Source organism: Opisthocomus hoazin, chromosome 9 (genome assembly GCF_030867145.1).
Source record: "Opisthocomus hoazin isolate bOpiHoa1 chromosome 9, bOpiHoa1.hap1, whole genome shotgun sequence".
In the NCBI taxonomy this organism is placed as follows: domain Eukaryota; kingdom Metazoa; phylum Chordata; class Aves; order Opisthocomiformes; family Opisthocomidae; genus Opisthocomus; species Opisthocomus hoazin.
In genome coordinates this window covers 7,262,471-7,285,198 of record NC_134422.1, presented here as the reverse complement: position 1 = coordinate 7,285,198, position 22,728 = coordinate 7,262,471, and the positions used below count along the sequence as shown (strand labels likewise).

At 43.9% G+C, this 22,728-nt stretch overlaps 1 protein-coding gene across 1 annotated transcript in view; it reads left to right on the top strand.

Moving 5' to 3' along the window:
* The window catches only part of THSD7B (thrombospondin type 1 domain containing 7B), a 349,180-nt gene extending 329,829 nt beyond the window's left edge, over positions 1-19,351 (top strand). Inside the window, exons 22-29 of the mRNA XM_075430128.1 lie at positions 3,572-3,717; positions 8,428-8,587; positions 8,924-9,097; positions 9,187-9,282; positions 10,373-10,455; positions 12,027-12,219; positions 16,307-16,394; positions 18,228-19,351. Of these exons, the coding sequence (XP_075286243.1) occupies positions 3,572-3,717; positions 8,428-8,587; positions 8,924-9,097; positions 9,187-9,282; positions 10,373-10,455; positions 12,027-12,219; positions 16,307-16,394; positions 18,228-18,309 (1,022 nt within the window). The 3' untranslated portion in view covers positions 18,310-19,351. The remainder of the gene's footprint in view (positions 1-3,571; positions 3,718-8,427; positions 8,588-8,923; positions 9,098-9,186; positions 9,283-10,372; positions 10,456-12,026; positions 12,220-16,306; positions 16,395-18,227) is intronic.
* Positions 19,352-22,728: the final 3,377 nt, after the last annotated feature.

Here is a 22,728-nt window from a genome sequence, read left to right as displayed (position 1 = left end):
GATGATGAGTAAAGCAGATCTCTCCTTCCTGCCTGCGCAGAGCCTACGGAGATGTGTAACTGATATTTGCCCGTTGCAGCTGTAGTTCTGGGCAGCATCTGTTCGGGATGCTGGCTAGGGCTTTAGGCTGACACCGGGTTATATATTAGGGCTCCCCGTATCAGTTGGTGTGCTGCTATGGAAAGATGTATAGCACGGCGTTAATGGATGATGCTCCTGCAGCCTGAATCAAAGATACTGGGAAGATGTGTGGTACGGATAATCCCCAGCAATTTGTATTTTCTTTGTTAAGGCAAATGAATACTCAAAGATGCTGAATTTTTCTACCTAAACGTTTTCCAATCCTGTAGGATTCCTCCCAAGCTGTCTAAGAGGAGTGCTAAATAGTATAAGAACACCTAAACCCAAGCTTTGTCACTTCTAAAGCTGACATTATCAGATAAATGATGGGACTTACCGGAGTTACCCGGGGCTGAACACTCTGCTGTGCCTTGCTCAGCCCTCAGAGCCTGGAAGAGACCGTAGTGGGTTACAGAGACGTGCACCCCAACACCAGACTGACCCGTGGGACAGGAATGAGGGGGGCAAGGGCATGCCCGACTGAAAAATTTGGAGGTTACATATTTCACTGATGCATCACCGATTTGGGAAAACATTTTTGGTTTTGCCTCCAGAAGAAGAAACTTCTGTGACTTTTTCTCGCTTGCTCCTCAAATTCGTTAAGCTCCAGTTCGACAGTGCTGGGAGGCATTGCTGGAAGAGGGGCCACCAAAACCTCTCCCAGAGTGGTGGATGCCCCAGTGCCCACTGGTGGGACTGGCAGTGGGAAGTGGAGGAAAAGCCCCGTTTATCACCAGTGCCCTTTGCTCGTGACTTGACCTGACGTGACCTCCAGAGCTGTATTTAAGGAACTTCATTGCCGCTCTGGTCTTTGCTTTTGCTTGGTGGGGCTGTGCTTTATATGCTCTGCTCACGCTCATCAAGCAGATAACGACGTGTCAGTAATTTTGACTGGGGTGAACTCTAGCAGGAATTTTAATCATCTTGGTTTCAGCTGTGATGCATCACTTCGTGGGGATATAATGCAAGGAACGGCAAGATTTTTGGAGGGTAAAATATCTTATTCTTTTGCTTTGGAAATATGATCCTGTGTTTCTGAGATGAAATTTTAGCCGCTGATGCAAAACAGGTTTTTAAGTGACCAGCATGAACAAGACTAGCCTCTTTTTTCCTCCTTTCAAAACTAATGACAAATTTGAGGATATGAAGAAATACTTATTTTCAGTTTTCAGCACACTTTCTGTCTAAATTTTTGTACCATTTAACACCGCAAAGCAGAGGAAACAGAGATGTGGCCAATTCATGGGACAAGTAAAGAAAAAATCCACTGGGAAATTTAAGAAACAACTAGGATTGCTGTGACGCTTCCAGAGTTTGTATTGGAACAAAAATAATTTGAGAGGCAGTGAGATTCTGTTCTCCATAGGCAGCAAAAGATAAGGTATTTAAGAAGTAAAGACTGGGATTTTTTGTGCTACTTGAGTGGTAACCAGGCACCTAGAGAATGTTTATGGAGTGAGAGAAAAAAATCAGAGCTTTAAGAAACTCGCTGCAGTGATTGTGCAAAGAAAGATTTCAATGAAATTTCTTTGTCCGATGATTTGTTCCCAGTACAAAAAGAAAGTGATAGATGAAGTGAGTCAAGCACCAGCTGACCACTGTGAATGCAGGGAGTTTAAATGATTTGGATAACCAACTGCAGGAAAATAAAATGTGAATAAATACAGAACGGTTGTTAATTCCTCTTAAAAGGAAAATCGTGTTTTCTGTTCAATGATCTTCCCACTTACATTTTGCTAGAAAGATGTTAAACAGAGTGTACAAAAGGAAATTATTTCTTTAATTAAAATAGCTTGATGAATGCTTCAGGCTTTCAAGTCCCTCCTAATGAAAATGGATCTTTCAAGCTTAGGGGATCTCCTTTCCTGTCGCTGCCGTGTTGGGAGCTCGTGCCTGGCGGGGCCGCGTTGCTCCCTGGCCCGGGTGAGCCTCCTGCCCCAGGGCATCCCGAAATCCCCGTGGCCACAGGCTTCCTACGGTCTCCCAAAAAGCCTTTTCCGTTGCTTGCCAGCCCACAGCATCCAGAATTAAGAAGACTCAGGGTGAACCACAGGATTTTCTTACCCTGCCTTTCCTCTCAGCTGGTAGGAATTTTTTCCACCTCCTAATGTGCTGATTCCGTGATGGCTGAGTGCACAGTCATGTGGATAAGAACTTTTATCATCACTTCTCTTACAAACTCCCCAGGTCTGGGGGATTAGAACTGGAAAAGGAAGAAGTCTTAAAATTGGTTTAAATGGGTTCAAAAATGGATTCAATAGGTCAGAGCAAGGCAATAGCATTTTAAAGGTAAGAGAGCTTGGTAAAGTAACCATCAGTAGCTTTTTCAGGTGCGTCTGCTTTTGATTTTTATTTGCTAAAATGTTTTTGGAACCCCTGCTCTGTAGACAGTCACGATGACAGTTATTAGAAATGTACCTTCAACCCAGCTGCAGTACCGTTAATTAAAAAGTGCGTGCATAAGTAGCTGGGAGAAGGATCTGGCTGGGTATCGCAGCCTCTCCGCTTCGCGGGGGTGTTTGTTCTCCCCCCTCGGACTCCCCTCTGCTCACGATTGCAACTGAACCACTGCGATACAAATGGGGGAGCTCCACCGCAACACGCTATCTCTTTCCTTTTCAGTGAGTTAGCAATTACGGCTCGCATCTGTCTTGTTGCATGTGTGTACCCTTATTACCCACTCTTTTAGTGTTTTTTTAACTGCCTCTCAAATCCATGCCTATTGAAAGTCAGGGCAGAAATTTTATCCGCAGCACAATCTTCTGCGTCCCGTTGTATAAGGGCTTGCTTTTTTTTTTTCTTGACTTTTCTTTTTAATTGGAGCTGGGATTCTAATTGAAACATTTTGAGTGAAAGCATTCCTGGAAGTAAATGGACAGCAAAGGAGATGGAAATGGAACTGCTGTAACTTTAATGAATATATTCAGTTTTTGTATTTCAAAAGTAGTAACATAATTGCTTTTTCCATTCAGTGGCTGAAGAAGTTTTCACCAATAACAAACAGGATTTTAATGGAAATGGCAGAAGTGGTTATGGACGGTAATAGCTACTAGCGTGTTTGCAGTTGCACGTAATTGCTCATAAAAAGAAGATTTCATTTGTTAAAAATCTCTGGAAACACACTGAATGTGTAATGTTAGAGATGATGCTGCCGTAGGAATTATTTTCTTGTCATATTTAATAATCAGGATTTAGTCAAGTATTTAAATGTGTTGCATAAACAAATAATATATTTGGAAAACATACTAAACAGTGTTTAAAAACTGTGTTTGAAAGTATCAGTGACTGCATCACTTAGGCTTAATAACTGCATCCGTATTATCCAAACTGTCTTCCCAATTAATTGCTTTTTTAACCAATTTTAGTGGTGGAAAATGAATTCAAAAGAACGATAAATCACAAAATCTGCCTTTCTCTCCTTCACTGTGTCCCTTCTCCTCCCCTCGCCTAGGCCAGATGGTGCGCGGGCGCTCGGTGCTCCTGCAGGCAGCGGGCGAGGGCAGACCCTGCCCGGAGCAGCTCACCCAGCACCGGAGCTGCCCGGTGAAGCCCTGCTACAGCTGGCTGCTGGGGCCGTGGTCTCCCTGCCGAGTCCAGGTACGGCTCCCTCCCGCGCTCCTCCTTGCGCCCGCCGCGGCCGCGGTCGACGACGAAACCCATCATTAGATGGCAGAATGGATTGGGGCCGCCGGTCGCGGGTTGGAGGGGTCTCTGGGACTGTTGGAGGTGCTGGTAAGGTCCATGGGAAAGCAGGGGAAGTTCAGGAGCGGTAAACTGCGGCACCTCATCTTCCAGCCGTCTGCAGCGATTTGTGACAATGCGGGTTCAAGTACCGCGAGCTTATAGAGGTATTAAAGGAGATTTACGGAGTAAATGTGCTTGAGTGAGCATAGTCATGGGGACCTATAATTTAATTATATAAAATAACTCTAACAGGAAAATAGATACACTAGATTTCAAGAGCACTTAGTCTTTTAAATCTTCCCCTCCCCCCTCCCCCCCCGCCTTGTTTTTTTTAAAGTACTGTACAGCAGGTCTTTCCTCACAAGGTCTCCGGTACAATAGTGTGAGTTATTGTATGAAGTGCTGGTTTCTACTTTCTCCTTAGCCTGGCTGTCTTCTCAACAATCTAAAAATGGCTGGATTCAGTTGCGATGTGCTGCACCTGCGCTCGGCACCTCCACATTGCCGTCACTGCAGCTGTCATTTTCTCCCTGCCGGTGACTTGCATCAGGCTACAATGAATTCCACCCTGTCCTTGTCTACTAGATCGCATTTCCAATTCTAAAACATACCAGTCAGTAACCCAGTTTAAGCAGGGGTGAATCTTTCATAGAATCATAGAATGGTTTGGGTTGGAAGGGACCTTAAAGATCATCTGGTTCCAAACCTCTGCCATGGGCAGGGACATCTTCCACTAGACCCGGTTGCTCAGAGCTCCATCCAACCTGGCCTCGAACACTTCCACTTTCACACTGGTGTTTTGTGGGCAAAGTCCTGTCGGGCTGCTTAAAGCCAGCTTTGCGGAGATGCTGGTGGGACAAGTGTGGTTGGGGTGGAAGAGTGCCCTGTCTGGTCCCTGGGGACAGGACCTCTGTGCAAATCTGTGGCTGCTTCTCCATATTACGCCATGTAGGAGACTGAAGCCAATAATGTGCGTAAAGACACATCCCTTGTGATTTCTGCTCTGCCCTCTGCTATGCTGTGAATGCCTGGAATACCTGTCTGGTTTCTAGGTGTGGTAGATGGACGTGTAGCGAATACTGCGGGTGGCAGAATACCTACCCAGAGTTTTCCCAGGTTTTCACTGATGAAAACTGGAGCAGAACAGTCTTTGGACAGTCCAAGACCAGAGAAACAGATATAGATTTATCTTTTATATAGTGAACAACAACTCATGGCAACTAGCGATGTGAATGTGGTCTTTGTATGTACTGCACTCAGTATTTATTTGTGTTTAACATAAATATAATAAATTCATAACATTAGCTGATATTTTGTCCAGATAATGTAAGCAAATTCTGTTAAGCATTAGGGAGGAGACCTTCAACCATAGGAGCTAGCAGAGCTGATAAAAGAATTAGTAGGGAAGCTGAATTAACACCCTGGTGTACTCCAGATGAGTAACTCATTGTGCAGATTAAAAGTGCGCGCATCCAGAACCCACTGAAGTTTCAGCCCAGAGCAAGTAATCACAGCCTTCCCTAACCAGATCTCATCCTGTGCTTTCAGTGAGATAGAGCCTGCTTCTCTCCTTAAGTTACTGTGATGTACTTTCTCTACCCTTTACTTTGTTTTGGAGAGGAGCCATTTTATTCGTGTTCACTTCTCTTTAACGAGGTGCTTAGGAATTCAGTGTGGTTCATAAATACAGGGTGATTTATTCCTGTGCCTTACTGGAAATAAGCTTAAGCTTACTTTCGAAAGGAAGCTTTTGGAAGTCCTGTTTTCAAGGATGCTTTGTGAAATAATGTAAATGCCATGCTATGGTAAGACCAACACGCACATTGTGAAGGTGTCTTCCTATAATAATATAAACAGGACAATTAATTACAAGGCTAAAATATTTTCTCCTTGTGTTATGAGATAACTGAGACTGTATTTCTTAACTGTAGAAGGACTATTTTATGCTAAATTGACTTCATGTGAATAATAAGAGGTGTCTGCGTGTTTCGGAATGGAGCCTGCTAAGCGTTCTGTATTGCTGATTTTCACTGTACAGAACTCGGTGCGTTGCTCTCCAGGTAATTACACATGTCACAGGCACACGTCCGGCAGGCCTGGGCCGTTTCTGCAGCATTCAGAGGGGTGCAGAACTTAGGAAATGGTCAATGCAACCCTAATCTTAAAAGGTTACATTACATTAATCATTTTCCTGCTGGAGTTGAAGTGGTTTACCCTGATTAGCTTAAAAAAAAAAAATTAGCAGTGGCTGACACTGTTCATAATTTTTCAATTAAAGGAATATAAGTGAAGTAGCTAAACATCATCAGGCACCAGCTGCCTAGCATTCGTAGGACTAAGAACCCTTCCTTTCTAACGTCCTTTAAAAACACCCCCTCATAACGTGGTCATGCAACGCTTCCTCATTAAAGAGAACTTTTAGCTGATTAAATGCTCATCAGCCTGTGGAAGCATTGCCCAATCAAGACTTTACCTAAAATAATTGTGAACACACATGAACCCCAGTAAAAGCTGAAAAAGGAGAACTTTTTTTAAAGGCACATCTGGGCAACGCATCTCATTAGGTCTTTTGTCTTATTAGTGTGTTGTATGGGGGAAGCGTCGGAGGGCGATGCGAGGGAGGGTTTGTGCAGATGCCGTTAGGGTTGGTCAATTCAGAAGATCCCTGGCTGTCAAAACAGCCCTGGTGTAAACCATCTCCTTGTTTTACTGCTGGTCAGCTGGAGCGAGAGGGGTGAGAGGTGGAGGCTCCGTGCAGGTGCTCCTGGGGAGCCCCGTACCTCCAGGCTACATCTGGGGGACCCAGGGTGGGTTCTGCATCCTCCATAGGGTTAGTGTTGAAATTTTTGGAGCCAAATGGGGGGGATCCCCTCTGGAAGTCAAATCCCTGCGTATCTCCTGCCACAAGCTCGTGACTCAAGAGGCAAATACTGGTTCTAGGCAAACCTCAGGTGATCACATCTTCCAAGGGAGAGCATTTACAATACAGATTTGATCCCCCAAGTTTTGAATATGTGATCATCTCCTTGGCAGTTCTCCTCTGATTAGCAGCTATTCCCTGCATCCTCAGTGTGCCGTTACAGCAGCAAACTTCCACTGATTCCACACCTATTAATTAGATCTCTAAATGTATAATTTTGGGGTCATGAATAATTTTTAAGATGATGAGGAAGTTAATCCAGTGCTTCTGCATTGCTTATGACCTTGCCAAATACACCAAAAAACATCTCCCTCTATAAGTGACAGGATGACACTTTATCTTTTAAGTGTGTTCAATTGATTGTCAAAACACACTGCTGGTCTTGAAAGAAGGCAAGCAAGTGGAAGTCACTGTTAAAAAGAGCACTTTTATCTTTGGAGTTGTTTGAGAGTCCGTGGCTTCTATTTATTTTTCATGCTAAACTTTGGAAAATATGAATGTGTTCCCAATATTGCATGATAGAAGAATGAAGCATGCTGCTTTGAAGCATGTGGACTTTTATAGTGGAGACTGCTGCACCAAAAAAATGTATTGTTTTCCCTATTATTTATATTTATTTCTCAATATTCATATAACTTTTTGTATATTGATATGTATATAAACTTCTATATATTGTTTACACAAGAATAAGTATCTTTTTAAAAACTTTTTTCATCCTTTCCAGTAATCTTTAGTCATTCCTTGAGCCCCTTTGAGCTGGAAATACACTGCAGATTGATTAGTGTCCATTTCCCCTGAGAATTTTCTCCACATCATCTTCTGTTTCCACCAGCCATTTCTAAGAGCTCTAACCCAATTGACAGCTGCGTGAGTTATTCACACACCATTAATCTCAGACCGCAATAGAGGTTTTGGTGGTGAAACAGTAATTTAGAACAGTAAGTTACATACTGACGAAAGTGAAACACGGTGTGAAAAACTTGAAATCTGGCAGCATATAGTAAATCTACACTAATACTTCTCTAAGATGCTTTTGATTAGGAACTGCTCTAAATCCAGATAGTTATGCTCGTACTTCTGTTTCTTTGGGGGTCTGCAACAGAAGGGATGGAGGGATGAGAAAGCCACCAGGCGTGTGCAGGAGAGCCGTTCCTGCTCACGGACCCAGTGCCCAGGCAGCCTAGGGTGCCGTGACCCTTGCAGTCCAGTTGAATGTGCTGGAGGATTGTTGCTGTTGCAGGGTTTAAGCCGTGTGAGTGCTCCTGTTGAGCCCTGTCGTCACGGGATGTGAGTGGAAATGTCCGTTCCTTACGGGCAGGCTCTGCTCTTGGCCTCTTTAGAGAAGCCAAAAATTTCTGTATTCGTGTAGCTGGGCACTAATTAAGAATCAGTAAATTCACTAGTTCTAGTAAAAGGCATGAAGGGCCGACCCCAAAGACAGCATTCATCTTTTATGGTACACACCTCTTCTCCAGCTCTGGTTACGACACACTTTTCTGTGTGGCTCTGCCCCTGCCTCTGAGCTTCTGTAGAGACCTGTACACAGGAGATCTCCATCTGTCTTCCCATAGCTGGCGACACTGTTGCAGTCCAAAGACCAAATTTGTGTCTCTGAAGTCTTTTTGGGCAGAATCAACTGTGTTTCTTATGTCATCTGCTAACATCGGCGACGTGTGTCTCTGTTCCCTTCTATCGTTTCATAGGGTGGACAGTGTGGAGATGGACTGCAAGTCCGCAGCCTCACGTGTGTAGTGCATGATGCATCCGTTTCTGCTACATCCAAACCAGTAGAAAATGCATTATGTGGTGAGCTGCCATCAAAAGAGAGCGTGCTGCAGTTACCGTGCTCTGTGCCTTGCCCAGGTAAGGCCTTTGGAAACTCACAGTGCGTTTCTGCCTGTGATAGCTGTTGGAGATGGAGATGCTTCCATAGCTCTGAGTACTGTTAGTTGCTGTAGTAAGAATTTGTACTTCAGCAGATCAGGTTCATGCTCTGCTGTTTCTAGATCATCTGAAAAAGACTTCTACTCTTTTTCGAGAAAATGAGATGCACCAGGAAGCAGAAAATCTGAATATTGCATACCACTGAGTGATAAACTGGGGGTATTTCACTATGAGAGCTGTTGTATGCTTAGGTTGTCCTTATCCTTTAAGGCTGATTCCTTTTGACAACCTGTGATTTATTCTGTCAACATGCAGGCGACTGCCACCTGACAGAGTGGTCAGAGTGGAGCTCCTGCGAGCTCACCTGCATCAACGGCAGGAGCTTCGAGACAACAGGGCGCCAGTCTCGATCCAGGACATTCGTCGTTCAGTCTCCTGAGAACCAGGAGAGCTGCTCCGGACAAGCGATGGAAACGCGGCCTTGCTCAGGTAGTGTGGCCACAGCACTGCTGCCTCCAGTTCAAGAGACTGTTCTGGTTTTGTGGCAAGGTGAAGACTAACTGGTGTTGATATTGCAGGAGGGACGTGTTATGACTACCTGTGGAAAACCAGCCTTTGGCGAGACAACGTACGCACGGTGTGGTGTCAGCGCTCAGATGGAATAAATGTCACAGGTATACCCACAAATTGCCATGCAAAGGTATGAGTGAAAAGTCTCCATTCAGGTTTTTCTTCTTCTGCATCAGTTGCGCAGAGGGAAGCTGGACATCCTTCCCAACTCCTCCAGAATTTCAGTTCAGATTTGTGTGTAGGAAAGACAGATGGGAGCTCGCCAGCCTTGCTGTCAGGTCAACATCACACGTGTTATTACATGAGAGTATTTGGGCGAGTTATCCCTACTGTGGTATTGGTCATGGGAAGAAATGAGTGTACGTGTACTAAAAGGGCTGCCTGGGCTGGCTTGCACAGCCGTTAGTGCAGTTTTCCTGTAACTGTGGAGAACAGAAGAGCACATCACACGTGTGGTAGAGAGCCCAGCTTCTGTACCTCTGCTTCTGTTCGACACACAGGAGGCTCAAATCGCTCAAACTGTGAGATTCCTGCTGTTGCTGTGACCTACAAATTCTGCTTGTGCAGGATGAAAAAGGGAAATTCGTGGTCAGCACTTTGAAACTCCATAAGAGATTGGCAGAGGCAGTAGGGCTCGCACATCCCCAGGATCTCTCTCAATATGCCAGGGGCAAACGAGGAGAGAGTAGAAATCAAAATGCAGGTGTTCTCATCTCGTTCTATTTATGATGACTAGTTAAGATAATAACAGAAGTTTTATGTGCAAAGGCTGCCGAGTAGTTAAGAACTCATTAACATGTTTTTATTTCTGTAGAAGCACAGACTTCCCCAAGTGAGGATGGGCAAGGCGCTATGTGGATTATGTCTTCTTATGTAGATAAGACATTAATGAGGACATAGAAGATCTGCATCTAATTCCCGATTCTGTCCCCAACTTCCTATGTGGCCTGTGGCAAATTGCTTATATCTGTATATCTCTGTTCTCCATTAACAAGATGGGTATGATAATAATTCCCTGCCTTGTTAAGGCAAATTAATTAATGCGATGCCTACAGATACTATGCTAATGTGCTCAATATAGACTAGTATTTAACTATATGAAATAAGCAAGCAAACAGTTCTTACGCTGTGGTGATCCACGCCAAAAACATTTAAAAACATACCCTTGAAGGCACTCAGGAGTTTCTTTTTCAGGAGGGTGTGCTCTTCGGATGAAACCCGCTGAAGTTTGGCACTGCAGCCCGGCGTGCAGAAAGCCGTTCTCCTACTGCACACAGGTAATTGCTCGCTGCAGAATACAGTGGAGAAATTAACACCTCAAAATCTGTTCAATTAGCTTCTGTATCTTAAATGCATTCCAGAATCTAGAAAATAGTTTAGTGTGTCCATGGTACCACCTCGAGGAAGTAGTTGGAATTTCAGTCTGAAAGAAAAACAAACCTGCACAAACAAGTGATGGAGTATTTATGTGGTGTTACAAGTTTGGTTTTGTTCCGTGGAGGGCTTTTGGATCATCTGGATTTAATTTTCATTGAATGCTATTGTACTGTCCTGAAGAAAGTGGACTGTTTAGAACTTCTGTAAAAGAGCAGATAAAAAGAGCATGTCCACTCCATGGACACAGAAGGCCCCCGTGAGTGTGGGGAAGCTGTAGCAGCGTGATCCCACCATCCCCACACGGCCTTCTAAAGCAAAACCTGGAAGTGGCCTTTTTTGCTGAAAAGTTGAGCACCTGCAACACTTGCTGAGTCACGGAAGCACTGCCCCTTCTTCGCCTCCGAGCAAAGACGAGCCCAGAGCTTATGCATGGCCCTTCCTGCAGTACCAAACTCCAGAGTAAGGGCTTCCCAAAATGTCTTATCCCTGTCAGTACTGTGATGGAGTGTAAAACCCAGAACCCTTAAAGTAGTCAGAGGCAGTTTGGATTTAGGTATTTATATTTTGAAAATAGCCTCCGCAGCTCTCAGCTTCAGCTGAGGAATTGCCATTGGAAACTAGCTCATGGGCCATCAAATGTGGCTGAGAGGATGTTCGTTAGAGTGCTCAGAGCCTACGGGAACATAAGTGATGGGTAAGCATGAAGTTGTGAGCTAAAAAAACTCTTGAGACTGCATCTTTTGTCAAAAAAAGCTCTGGATCATGTCTGTCAACAAGTGGGGGATGTTGTGACAACAAAATTGATGTCAAGAGCTAAATTCTTATCACTGAGATATTGTAAATCAACTGCCTGTTTGGATTGTAACCGAGGGTACCAGACCCTCGAACAGGTATTGCAATTATAAGATAGTTAGTGAAGAAAAACAATCTAAAAAAGCTGTTTTAAAGTAGAAATTTTAAAAAATGGAGTATCTATTTAGCAAACCACAGACTTCTAAGAAACCTCTTGACAAAACTGTTAGACTGATTCAGGGCAGTGGATATTTGGCTGTAAGAAAGCAAGCTTCATTTCAGAGAGCCCTGTGAAGTACTGGGGTGGGAATACACGGGGAGGGCTTGGGTCTGAGGTGTGAGTGTTCCTTGTGCATCTCTTCAGTCGGAAAATTGTTGATGAGAAGAGTTTGGATCAAGCCACAGATGCCTGTTATTAAGCCTGTTAGGATGAAAATATTTGTCTGTTGGGCTTCTGTGTAATTGTTGACTCTTTTTCAACCAATTCCCCAAATATATGTTGGCTTTTTGAACTGAAAGGGGTTTGCAGGCACCGGTTTCTGACTGGTTTGGTTTGATGGTGGTGAGGTTGTGTGTGCAGGATAATACCTTGCAGTTTCTTCATAGCTGGCCTACAATTTGCGCTGTTCTGTGGGAGGATACTATTTGGTTTAATATTGAATTCTCTTTTATCACCTAGAGAGGAGTCTGCGGTTGTGAGCGAGGATATACAGAAATAATGAGATCAAATGGTTCCCTGGATTACTGCATGAAGGTACCAGGTTTAGAAGATAAGAAAGCTGATGTTAAGACCATTGCAGGAAAAAATAAACCTGTCAACTCAAAAATGCATGACATTTTCAAAGGATGGTCTATTCAACCTTTTAATCCAGGTGAAAAACTTAAATATGAATGGAATAAATTGTCTTTACAATGCTTCTGTAGAAGAAAGGTACAAGCTTTGTAGATCATAACATCAGAGATTGTGTCTGGGAGCTGCAGAGCAGCCTCCCAGTTTCTAACTCGCATGCCATCTTTCATTCCTTTGTGCCTGTACAGGGTAATCACAATCTCTGACGCTGAGAGATAGCAAAGACAGAATGAAGCAATAATATTTTGCAAAAATATACTCATATGTGACTGGGGGGGGATGCTTGGAACTGTTATCTGATGATGTTTCTAGAAGTAATATGTTTGGACAAAGAAAGATATTGATCACTAGCGCTTCAGAAGATTCCGAGCACAAAGTACTTAAGATTTCATTATAGAAAACATTGTTACTTGCCATATTTCGAAAGTATATGAGAAAAACAGCGTGGAAAGTGTGGAGTTTAGAGTTTTAAGAGCTGAAGTTAAGATATTAAAAAAAAAACACAACTCAAAAAGCAGACAAGCTACTGTGCCCAAGCAGTGCATCCGAAGTGGATCTTTGACTCCCACACCAAAAAATGCTTCCCAGTTGGAACTGCGTGCTGGATGTGCCCAGACTGGTCCACAGGGCTGGTACTGTAACTGTAACAGCTGATTATAATTTTGACTGTTATTTTGCAAGATTGATTCATTCAAAATAAATATCTGAAATGCAAATAGGACTTTAAAATGGGAGCCAGAGGTGTCAGGCGCTTGATTTTTACTGAAATGCGTTAGTTCTCCCCATATTCCAAAATCCTGGCAGCGCAGTCTTCCCCCTCCTCTGTTACCTGACATTGCATTTGTTTCCTATTATTTTGTAATGAACACAAGACTTTAGAAAACATGTAACGAAAGGTTCTGTTATGGGATTCAGGGAGCCATAATTCTGTCTGATATATGTGATCACACTTTGAATGTTACATTTACATATTTGATTTGCATAGAGTAGTTAACCTTTGCATTTACAGTCTCCGAGCTCATAGAACTCGGTCCAAAGCCTTTTGAAGTTGGCTGGTTTTTGATCAAGCCCATCATCCAGAAGCTCACGCAGTTCACCAGCAGTTTGAGTCACAGGTCTGGGGTTAATTGCCTTTTTGTCAGCATCCATAGCCCTCTGCAGGCTGTCTTACTTAGGTGTCATCTCTTCTGCTGGTACGTTTACAGGGTTAGAAAAAGGGAGAGAGGTGTAGGTGGATGCTGCAATCCTCTCTTTTTAAATCAACATTCGAGGCTGCAGCCCTGAAAGCTTCTGGTGGGCTTGACCTCAGTGCAGCATACATGCACCAGTTCTCACCCGGGGGCTACAAGACAGAAATAGGGACTAAGGAGCTCTACAGAACATGGTGCTGTGTAATTTTAGGGCAGAAGTGTTACAGAAAAAATATATGGGAAGGGAACAAACGTGCTCCGTGTGTGCTAAGTGTATCGCCAAGCCCATGGCACCCTGCAGGCAACTCTTCGGTCTGTGTGTGCCCTTGAGACCAGCTCAAGGCTGGTCCTCTTCAAATCACTCCTCTTTGTCAGGCTTCTTGACAAAATACATAATTGCTGCCCTTAAACAGGCTCTTAGGCTTACTAGTCTGGGGTTTGCAATAATTACTGCTAGCTGAGCCAGGAAACTGCTGTTACCTACCGGTTGCGCTCTTGATAGCAGGTCTATGGTGAATGCCCCCCGGAAGGCATTCACCACCCTTCAGTACCACAGTCCTTGACATCTGCATACGTCTGAGGACTTCTATCTGTCAGTAGAAGTGTACGTCCCTTTCTCCAGTTAATATCTGATTTCCCTTCCCGTTTACAGTTTGCAACACAACTTCTATTACGATTTAATGAGGCTGATGTTTTTTGTTCTTTTAAATGCTCTGCAGGAGCACACAGGACTGATTTTGAATCAGGCTGTGTTTTTCCTTTCTGTACCACACTCTGGGAGGCCAGAGTTCAGGTACGGAAACTTTTTTCAAGTTGAGAGGCAGTTTAAATAGCATGGTTTAAATTGCAGGATGACATGGTCCAATGCCTGTATGTTGGGGATGAGAGCCTAGCTGCCTTCACAGCAGACATGGTGGGATGCTTTTTTGTTGCTGTGACGGTCCCTTTGCAGGACTGCTGAATGCTTCTTGGCCATCTCCAGTTGAGAGGGTGACAAACTTCATACCCATGCTTTAGTGAAAAAAAAAACAACAACCCAGACCTGATGAACAGATCTCTTATGGAAGATAGGCTGCAAGTGTTTTGAGAAGAAGAGAAAATCTGTGAGAGGTACTCAGCCTTTCCACAAAGCCTGGAAGAACACAGAGAAAGAATGGGATCTGATTAAATATGTTTCTCTTTGGAAAAGAATTCATCATTCAAACATAAAATGTAAAACAGGCTCAGTGATTGTCCTGTGAATTAACTCCCCGCTCGCATGACTGAGTTTGAAACGGTGTCTGTCAACCCGTGGGCAGGGCGCAGGCCCGTATTCCTGCCTCCAGTATGTATTAACCGCTCTGGTGAGGTGAATCAGCTCAGACTGCTGCTGCGCGGGAAAAATAGCATCACTGTTCCCCACAAGGAAAGCTCTACAGCCAGATCGGAACAAGAACCAGAAGTATTGGTCTTTTAAAAATTATTATTATTGTTATTAATGCGAAGCTTGTAGTTAAGGACCTGTCCAAACAATGTGTTTTGAGACAGAATCACAGAATCACAGAATGGTAGAGGTTAGAAGGGACCTCTGTGGGTCATCTAGTCCAGCTCCCTGATGAAGCAGGGTCACCCAGAGCAGGCTGCACAGGACCTTGTCCAGCTGGGTATTGAATATCTCCAGAGAAGGAGACTCCACAACCTCCGTGGGCAGCCTGTTCCCGTGCTCCATCACCCTCAGAGGGAAGAAGTTCTTCCTTGTGTTCAACTGGAACTTCCTCTGCTTCATTTTGTGCCTGTTGCCCCTTGTCCTGTTCCTGGGCACCACTGAAAAGAGTCTGGCCCCATCCTCCTGACACCCACCCTTCAGATATTTAGAAGCATTGATAAGGTCCCTTCTCAGCCTTCTGTTCTTCAGGCCAAACAAGCCGAGCTCCCTCAGCCTTTCCTCATAGGAGAGATGTTCCAGTCCCCTCATCATCCTCGTAGCCCTCTGCTGGACTCTCTCCGGTAGCTCCTCATCTTTCTTGAACTGGACACTCCAGAACCTGAGACTTTCTGTCAGAGGGAAATATTTCCACACACTGAAGCTCACATGTGCATGGAGGGGTTCCTGCAAGGGCCGCAGAGTGGGTCCCCTGGCATTGCAACCCGAACAGCCCTGACAAGAGTCTTTCCTTGTCTTAAAGCCACTTATGGCCCCTGCTCCTGTGGCCCAGATGGAAAGCTCTTGGACAACTTTATCCCTCTCACTATTACAAAGCGTATTCTTGTTTTTGTTCTAAGCCGAATTTATTCCCAGTTGTTGCCCAAGCATTTTTCAGCTCTAAGTAGCTTGTTCACTTATGCTCACTGGTGTTTACCCCACTTGACCCCCAAGTATTTACAGAGAACAATCCTGTCCTTTCTCAGCCCTCTTTTCTTGAGGCTAAACGTATCAGTCGTTACCTGCGTTTCTGTCTGGGTCAGCTCAACATTGCCTTTGCCAGAGAGGCCACTGGGGCTCCTGAGTGAATGTGCTGCAATTATCTCGTGCCCCAGCTCCCTTCCACGGGCAGGAGCCTGGCTGGGTTGTAATTCTTGCGCTGCACCACGTGCCCGGGCTGCCCGTAATGAACTGCAGGAGCTCAGCCAGAGGGGAGGTTAGGAAATAATGCTGCTTTGGGAAACCGAGGCGAAGCGTTCATTTTCAGTTTTCATTGAGGAAAACCTACGCTCCTTACCAAAGCTAAGATTTTGTCTTTAAACCGATTGATTTTTACAGGAATCTTTTTCTGTCAAAAGTGTGGGGTTTATGGATTATCCCCAGCCAATCGTTGCTGTGTTTCCCGTTTGCTTGTGTCTTTTCTCTTTGCTTAATCTCTTAATAATTTGTGTATTTCAGAATATTTTTTTTTATTCTCCCCTTTTCTCCCTCTGTCCTTTTTCCTCATCTTCCTACAGATGGGAAACTGAAGATGTGGGTATATGGAGTATCGGCTGGCGGGTTCCTCATCATAGTTTTCCTGATTTTTACATCCTACCTGATGTGGTGAGTGTGGCATGTATTTTGTCCTTAACTAAAAGCAAATTTGCTTTTGTTTAAATAATCCAAAATATATCACAACGCTCTGTGTTGCAGAGATTTAATCCTCAAGGCTTTAGGAAAGATAGCGCTTGGATTGTGTAACTGCCTGCATTTGGCCCCTACCTCAGAGTAATTTAAAACTCTCCGAATTGTAAATTCTATCTGCTGTAATCATGAAGGAGTGTGGTAGCCATGCAGGGAAAGAATTATTTTTGGTGATCGGTAGACCCTTATATTTATTCAGACTTCTGGTGGCATTAGAGAGGGCTTTTTATTGTATCCTTCAAAAAAAAAAAAAAGATAAAGTAAAACTGAAAAAAGGCAAGGAGGCTGATTGGATCGAGGAGCTGGCTTCCGCTCAAGGAAGGACTAAATAGAATAGGGGCATTCAGTTGGAAAATGATGTTTGACGTGGGAATACAATAGAGATCTATGAAATCATGAATGGAGTAGAATAGGGCGCTAGGGAATTTTTATTTCCCACAATATAAGATGTAGGAGGCATCTGATGAAATGATCGTTTAAAATAAACAAAAGATTTTATTTTTCACACAGTGTGTTATTACCCTGTGAGCTTACCGCTGCCAGGGACTGTGCATGCCAGGAAGATAAATGGATTCAGAGATGGCATAACATTCACGGGAGACGGGGTCTCTTGGTGTTAATTGTGGTTTTCTGGATATACTCTCCAGCTCAGGAAATCCCTAAATAGATTTTTGCAGTGAATACATCAGGTGGAAACATGTCATGTGTCTGGAGCTGCTGTTACCAGCCACTGTTGGAAATAGGGTGCTGGGTGTCCTGGTCTACACCAGTGCATCTCTGGTGGTGGGCTCTACTGGTGGGAGACGTGTCCACCCTCCTGCAAAGCGATGGTCGCCCCAGTCGCCCCGGGCAGGGGTGGTAGGCTGAGCTTGACAGGGCTGGTGTTGCACTCTCTGGTTTGAGCGTTTGGAAGGGCTCTGCCGTTGATGGGTCTTGGAGGATACGAAGGGAGCAGTGGCCAGCGTCCGTGTGTCCTGCAATGCCCACAGCTGTCCCTGAGGGCCATGGAGCTGGCCTGGGCTTTACAAACCTTAACGGCGCAAGCTGCCCCAACCCGTGTCAGATCAGGGCGGGCAACCAGAGAGTCACAGCCATGGCCTGGCAGCATCATTGCCCTCTTTCATCCAAAATCACTTTATTCTCTCTCACTCTTTTAATCTTTCTCTCAGTCCTTCTCTTCAATTAGGAGCTTAAATAACAGCGTTTCGACGCTGGTTAGGAGTTGCAGCTTCCTTATTTTCCAAGCCATGTAGCTACCGTTTCTCTGTGGCTTCACAGTGGAGCATACGGTGGATTTTTTTAAATAACATTATGTAGTTCTTCATCACTTGAAGGCTGGTGAGGAAGTGTGTTTCTCAACAGTAATTCTTGTTGCTTCAATACCATGCCAAAGAAAAAATGAGAATATCCCACTCCTAAACAGTTCAGGTTTCAATTTTTCTGCGAGGTGTTCCTTGTTTTGTCAGCTGTGAGAAGACATGGGAGACAAGTACGCTCTGTTTCCTCTCTGGACGATGAGCGTGGTTGGCTGCCCGTTGTTGGCAGGCTGTGTCCCTGTACCACACACGGAATGGCACCCAAGCAGGTCCGTGTGGTTCTTCTTGGAAGTAGTCACTGTACTGCAGCGTCACCTAGTTGCAAAATGAAATAGCCGTTGTGGGAAGCTGATTTTTTGTGGAAGTTGGGGTTTTGATGATGTTTCTGAGCTTATTACAGTTTATAATTTTGCCTCCTGAAATATTTTTCTTGCAGCAAAAAAACAAAGCAGCATCAAAGCACTCCTCCACAGCAGAAGCCTCTAACCTTAGCCTATGACGGAGACATTGATATGTAACATAAAAAAGAAATCCAAATTTAGACATCGACTGCCTTAACTGCTTTCTTTTTTGGGACTCTCAGACTTCTCAGTTTTTTGAGGAATCTCCTGATGTGTAATATACTGGGCAGAACAGAAGTATTGCAAGCTTAAACTTTTGCCACCTCTTTATTAAAAAAAATGGAGTCAAAGACTTAGATCTTGTGCAACTTTTCTGAAGAGACCAGAAAATACATCTCTTCCTGTTCAGCAATGGGAATACAAAAACCCGAGAGAATCTACAGACATCAAAAGGAATTAGTGAAGAAAAAAAAAAAAGGCATGACAATCCTGAGGAAAATGTGACATTTACTGTAAATGACAAGTTTGACACAGCATCATTATGCACTATATTAGTGCAGGGTTCTTTATTCTTCACATATTTCAACAATGAGTTTTCTAGTGTTTACATTTCGTTCAAAGACTTTAAAACCGGATGATGTATTTTGAGAAACGCAAGGAAGAATGAGTTGAAGTGTCTGAAGTTATCAGGTTTTTTAAAGTTTCTTCCTTCTTATCCTGTTTTCTAGTCTGGGATATGATTTTGCTTTATTTCCACCTACAGGACAGAATAAGGATTGTTATGAAAAAGCATAGGTGGCTTCTTAACTTAAGAATATTTTTAAAAGAGTTGGGTAGATAGGTGTTTTGATGAATGGCTAGAGGATTTGATTGTTTAAAAAGTATTTTAAATTAAATTAAACCATGTAGATACATTATGGCCAGTTTAAATCGTTATTCAGTTTAATTAATACAAACTCTGCTTTTGTATTTAAATTTTCTTATCTGAAATATTTATAAATTCTTTTTTTGAATTTAATTACCTGACCTCATTTAATATACATCAAACACAAATGCAGTTTGTAGAAGGTCTTGCTTTTTTAAATGTTTCAAAACCACTGAGAAATTAGATGTCGTAAACATCTGGGAACATTTGAAGAGGATTAGTGTTTATAATACTGTGTGTCGCAAGTAAGAAAGTGCCATCTTGTGGTATTGACTTGTATTTATAAGCAAATAAAATGCTAAAGAGAGTGAGAAAATTGCTTCTGGTGTGTTGAATTAAATGTGTGTAAACAACATTCCTTATTAGTCTTCTACTGTGTCTGAGATTGGACTTGGATTTCAAACAATTCTGGCATATTTTGTGCAGCAGTGATTAGTGAAAGAGATATTCTAGACAAGTACAAGTTGAGAGAATAATTGCAGATCTGGAGGATGCTTGGTCTTATTTTTAGCTCAATGCTGCTGCTTATTCCAATAATTAGAAAGGAGAGAAGAAAAGAATAGTTACCAGCCTCGCACCTGTGCGGTCCTTCTCAATCCGCAGTTACTTCAGAGCGGATCATCGCAGGAGAAAGGTATAGCTAGGGCAGAAGGCAGCGCTCGTCTGGTTGTGTTGCTGTTCACAGCTATGGAAAGTGATTTGAATGTTGCAGTGTCATTGGAAAAATGATGGATTTGCAGATAGGTTTCCTCCCCAGGGCAGGATCCCACCCATCCAGCGCTTCTCCCACAGCGTCGGATTGAGATGATGTTGTGTCACCAAAGCAAGGCCAGGAATGCGCTTTCCTCTCCTGGCATTAAAAAGGAAGGCAGGTGGAATTGCGAGGGGAAATTGTCTCACTTCTTTCTGGCCCTGAAGATGGTCTGCTGGCCCTGCTTTCTACCTTAGGGCTGTAACTGTTCATGGTACAAAAAGCAGGATCTGTGATGTTCCCCAGTAACACTGGGGGCCTAAATATTTTTTTAACCCTGCCCTGAACCTTTGAGCAACATGTATAGAATAAAAGCTACAAGGAGAATAATGATCTAGTGCTATTAGGAAGAATACTGCCGCATCTTAATATATTTTGTCTGTGGGTTACAATGTGAGGAGAATGGTTATCTCTGAATAATGAAGAAATAAACTCACTTAAGCGTGCTGTTCCAAAAGGCATTGGAGTGGGAAAGTTGGTGTAAGAATAACAAAAAATGACAGCTGTAACATGGTCATTGCCCTCAACATCGGGGTGAATTACAGTCCAAACCGTGATGTCCGATGCAGGAGATGAGAGTGCATCTGTTTGACTTTGTAAAATAAAATAAAATGAACAGAGGGGAAAGCTCACGAGGGTGTCGTGAGACAGCCACTGCCGGCCGTGGGCTGCGTCTGCCGGCGTGGACATGAATCCCGTGTCCGCTCATCGTCCAGCTTGGACAGCGCGGTGATTCAAACGTCACGATGAAATTACATCTGTTTGATAATTCAAGACTGAATTAAGCTGTGAAATGGAACCGAGGAGCTGGTGGCCCTGCAGCGTCCACGAGGCTGAGAATGCAGCGTCATGCAAAATAAGGCATCGGTTGTTTAGATGGATACCAAGATGGTTGCTGTTTGTAAGAGCCCTGGGTGTCCTGCTGGGAGCAATGCCCAGCCTCCTGTGGTTCCCACCTTTCAGAGCCCAGAGTGAGTCATGACGTGGAAGAGGGATTTCTCCAAATTCTTGCCTATTTGGGGTTTCTAAACTTTATGCTGAAGTAGCTGGTGCTGACCCCTGCTGAAGACAGGAGGGAGATCTCAGTCCCATTCAGGAGGTCAGTCCTGCACCCCCAGCTAGGGCATCCCATGAAGATGTGCATGTGATTGTGAGTAAACGCATCTGCGGGTGAAGTGTTTGCCAAATGCTCTGAAATCTGTCGTGGTAGTTAATAACCAGATAATGAAGGAGTCTGCGTTTTGTCATCTTTTGTTTCAACACTATTGATTTCAATGTCTGCTGCCAGGTGTTTCATACTTTGGTATTGCAGCTGTAAAATGTGCAACTCTTTTTTTTTTTTTTTTTTTTTCTTTTTATTTCTGAGCTCTCTCTTCTGTGGCATTTTCTCTCCTCCATTCAAAGACTCTGTAACACAAAGCAGTAAAACAAAATAGCAGCAACTGAAGTAAGACACCACAGAAAACAAACTACCAAGAAGTATTGATTCCTGCAGTCATTTTGGCGAGGCTCAGAAACGGGATGTTTACATGCACAGGTACCACATTTATGCATGTTGTTGTGCCTAGACCCTGCAAACATCTGAGCTTTTGTATGAGGTATGTAGCATCAAACGACAGTTTTCCTGGAGAAGTATCCGGAAGTCTTGGGGAGCTTTCATGTTGGTAGGGCTGGATCCCCACTGACCTGCAACCCCACCAGAAGCATCACTGAACACTTGAACTTGGGTGCTACAGTCAAGAACAACGGCTGTGATTTTCTTTGCTCTGGAAGCAGGGTAGTGTAAAAATTCCTGCAAGGCAACGTAGCTAAAGACTTGTATATTAGCTTGTGCTTGTATTCAAATGTGTCAAAGAACCTAACTGTGTAGTTTTCTTTGCCTAAGTGCACTTACATTCGTGGCCAGTTTCATCAGGAAATGGAGAAAGTATTGTCTTGGGGAAGAAAGATCAGTTGAGCACGTCCAGTTTGGATTAGTCCTGGTAAGTAGAAAGTTACCATTAGAGATCAGGTCAGTAGCTGCTAACATAGCATAGCTGGCTTCTTGAAAGACTGATATTTTTCTAAATATGTAACGGTTTGCACGGAAGGAGAAATGTAGTTTAAATATAATTTTGGGGCTTGTTTTCAAGTGGGAGGTAGTAATGCGGAAAAAAAATGATCTAACTCAGGATCTTTTGAAAGGTGAATCAGGATACCTGGTATATTAACGTGCCTCGGGACAGATTACAGTTCAGTCTGGTTTAAAATGCAATTTAACTGAATTAACTTCCACATCTTACGGCTGTGACATGCACCTGTCCTGGACAGGAGCTTGATTTATATTATCTTTATGAAGGCGTATCCATGCGCATACTTTACGTGCCAGCAATATGCCTGTGTTACTCGATTCCAGTGCCACGACCTGACAGGGGACTCTGTTGCTGTCAGTTGACTGCTGACATGACGAGTGCCACCGGCCGTGCCGTTAGGCTGCTGCGATGTGACACGATCTGACTCATAACGCTTACGCCGGGTCATGCCTCCTGCTTCTGGCAGCCGTGGAAGGGAAAGGAGGTCGTGGGTAGTTCCTCCCGGTCTGTGTCTGCGGGGATGGGCATCTCCCCGGGTGGCGGCAGTCCCCCCTGCCCGGCGTAGCTGCACGGAGGGGGACGAGACGTGTTTGGGGGGGTGTAACCACTCGAGAAAGTTGTAAAGCTGTGAGGTTGCCTTAGAGAAGTCTGTCTGACCCCTCGGGATAGCTAGGACTAGAAACATGGATGCAGAAAAATGAGGAATTCACGTGAACAACAGTTCAATAAATGGAATCATGTGCAGTCGTTTCTTGTTCCTACCTGGTAGAGAGGAATGAAAGGAGAGTCTGGCTATGATGCCTGGTAGCACGGGACCCCACCGTCCCTTGAAACGGGTTAGTATTTGG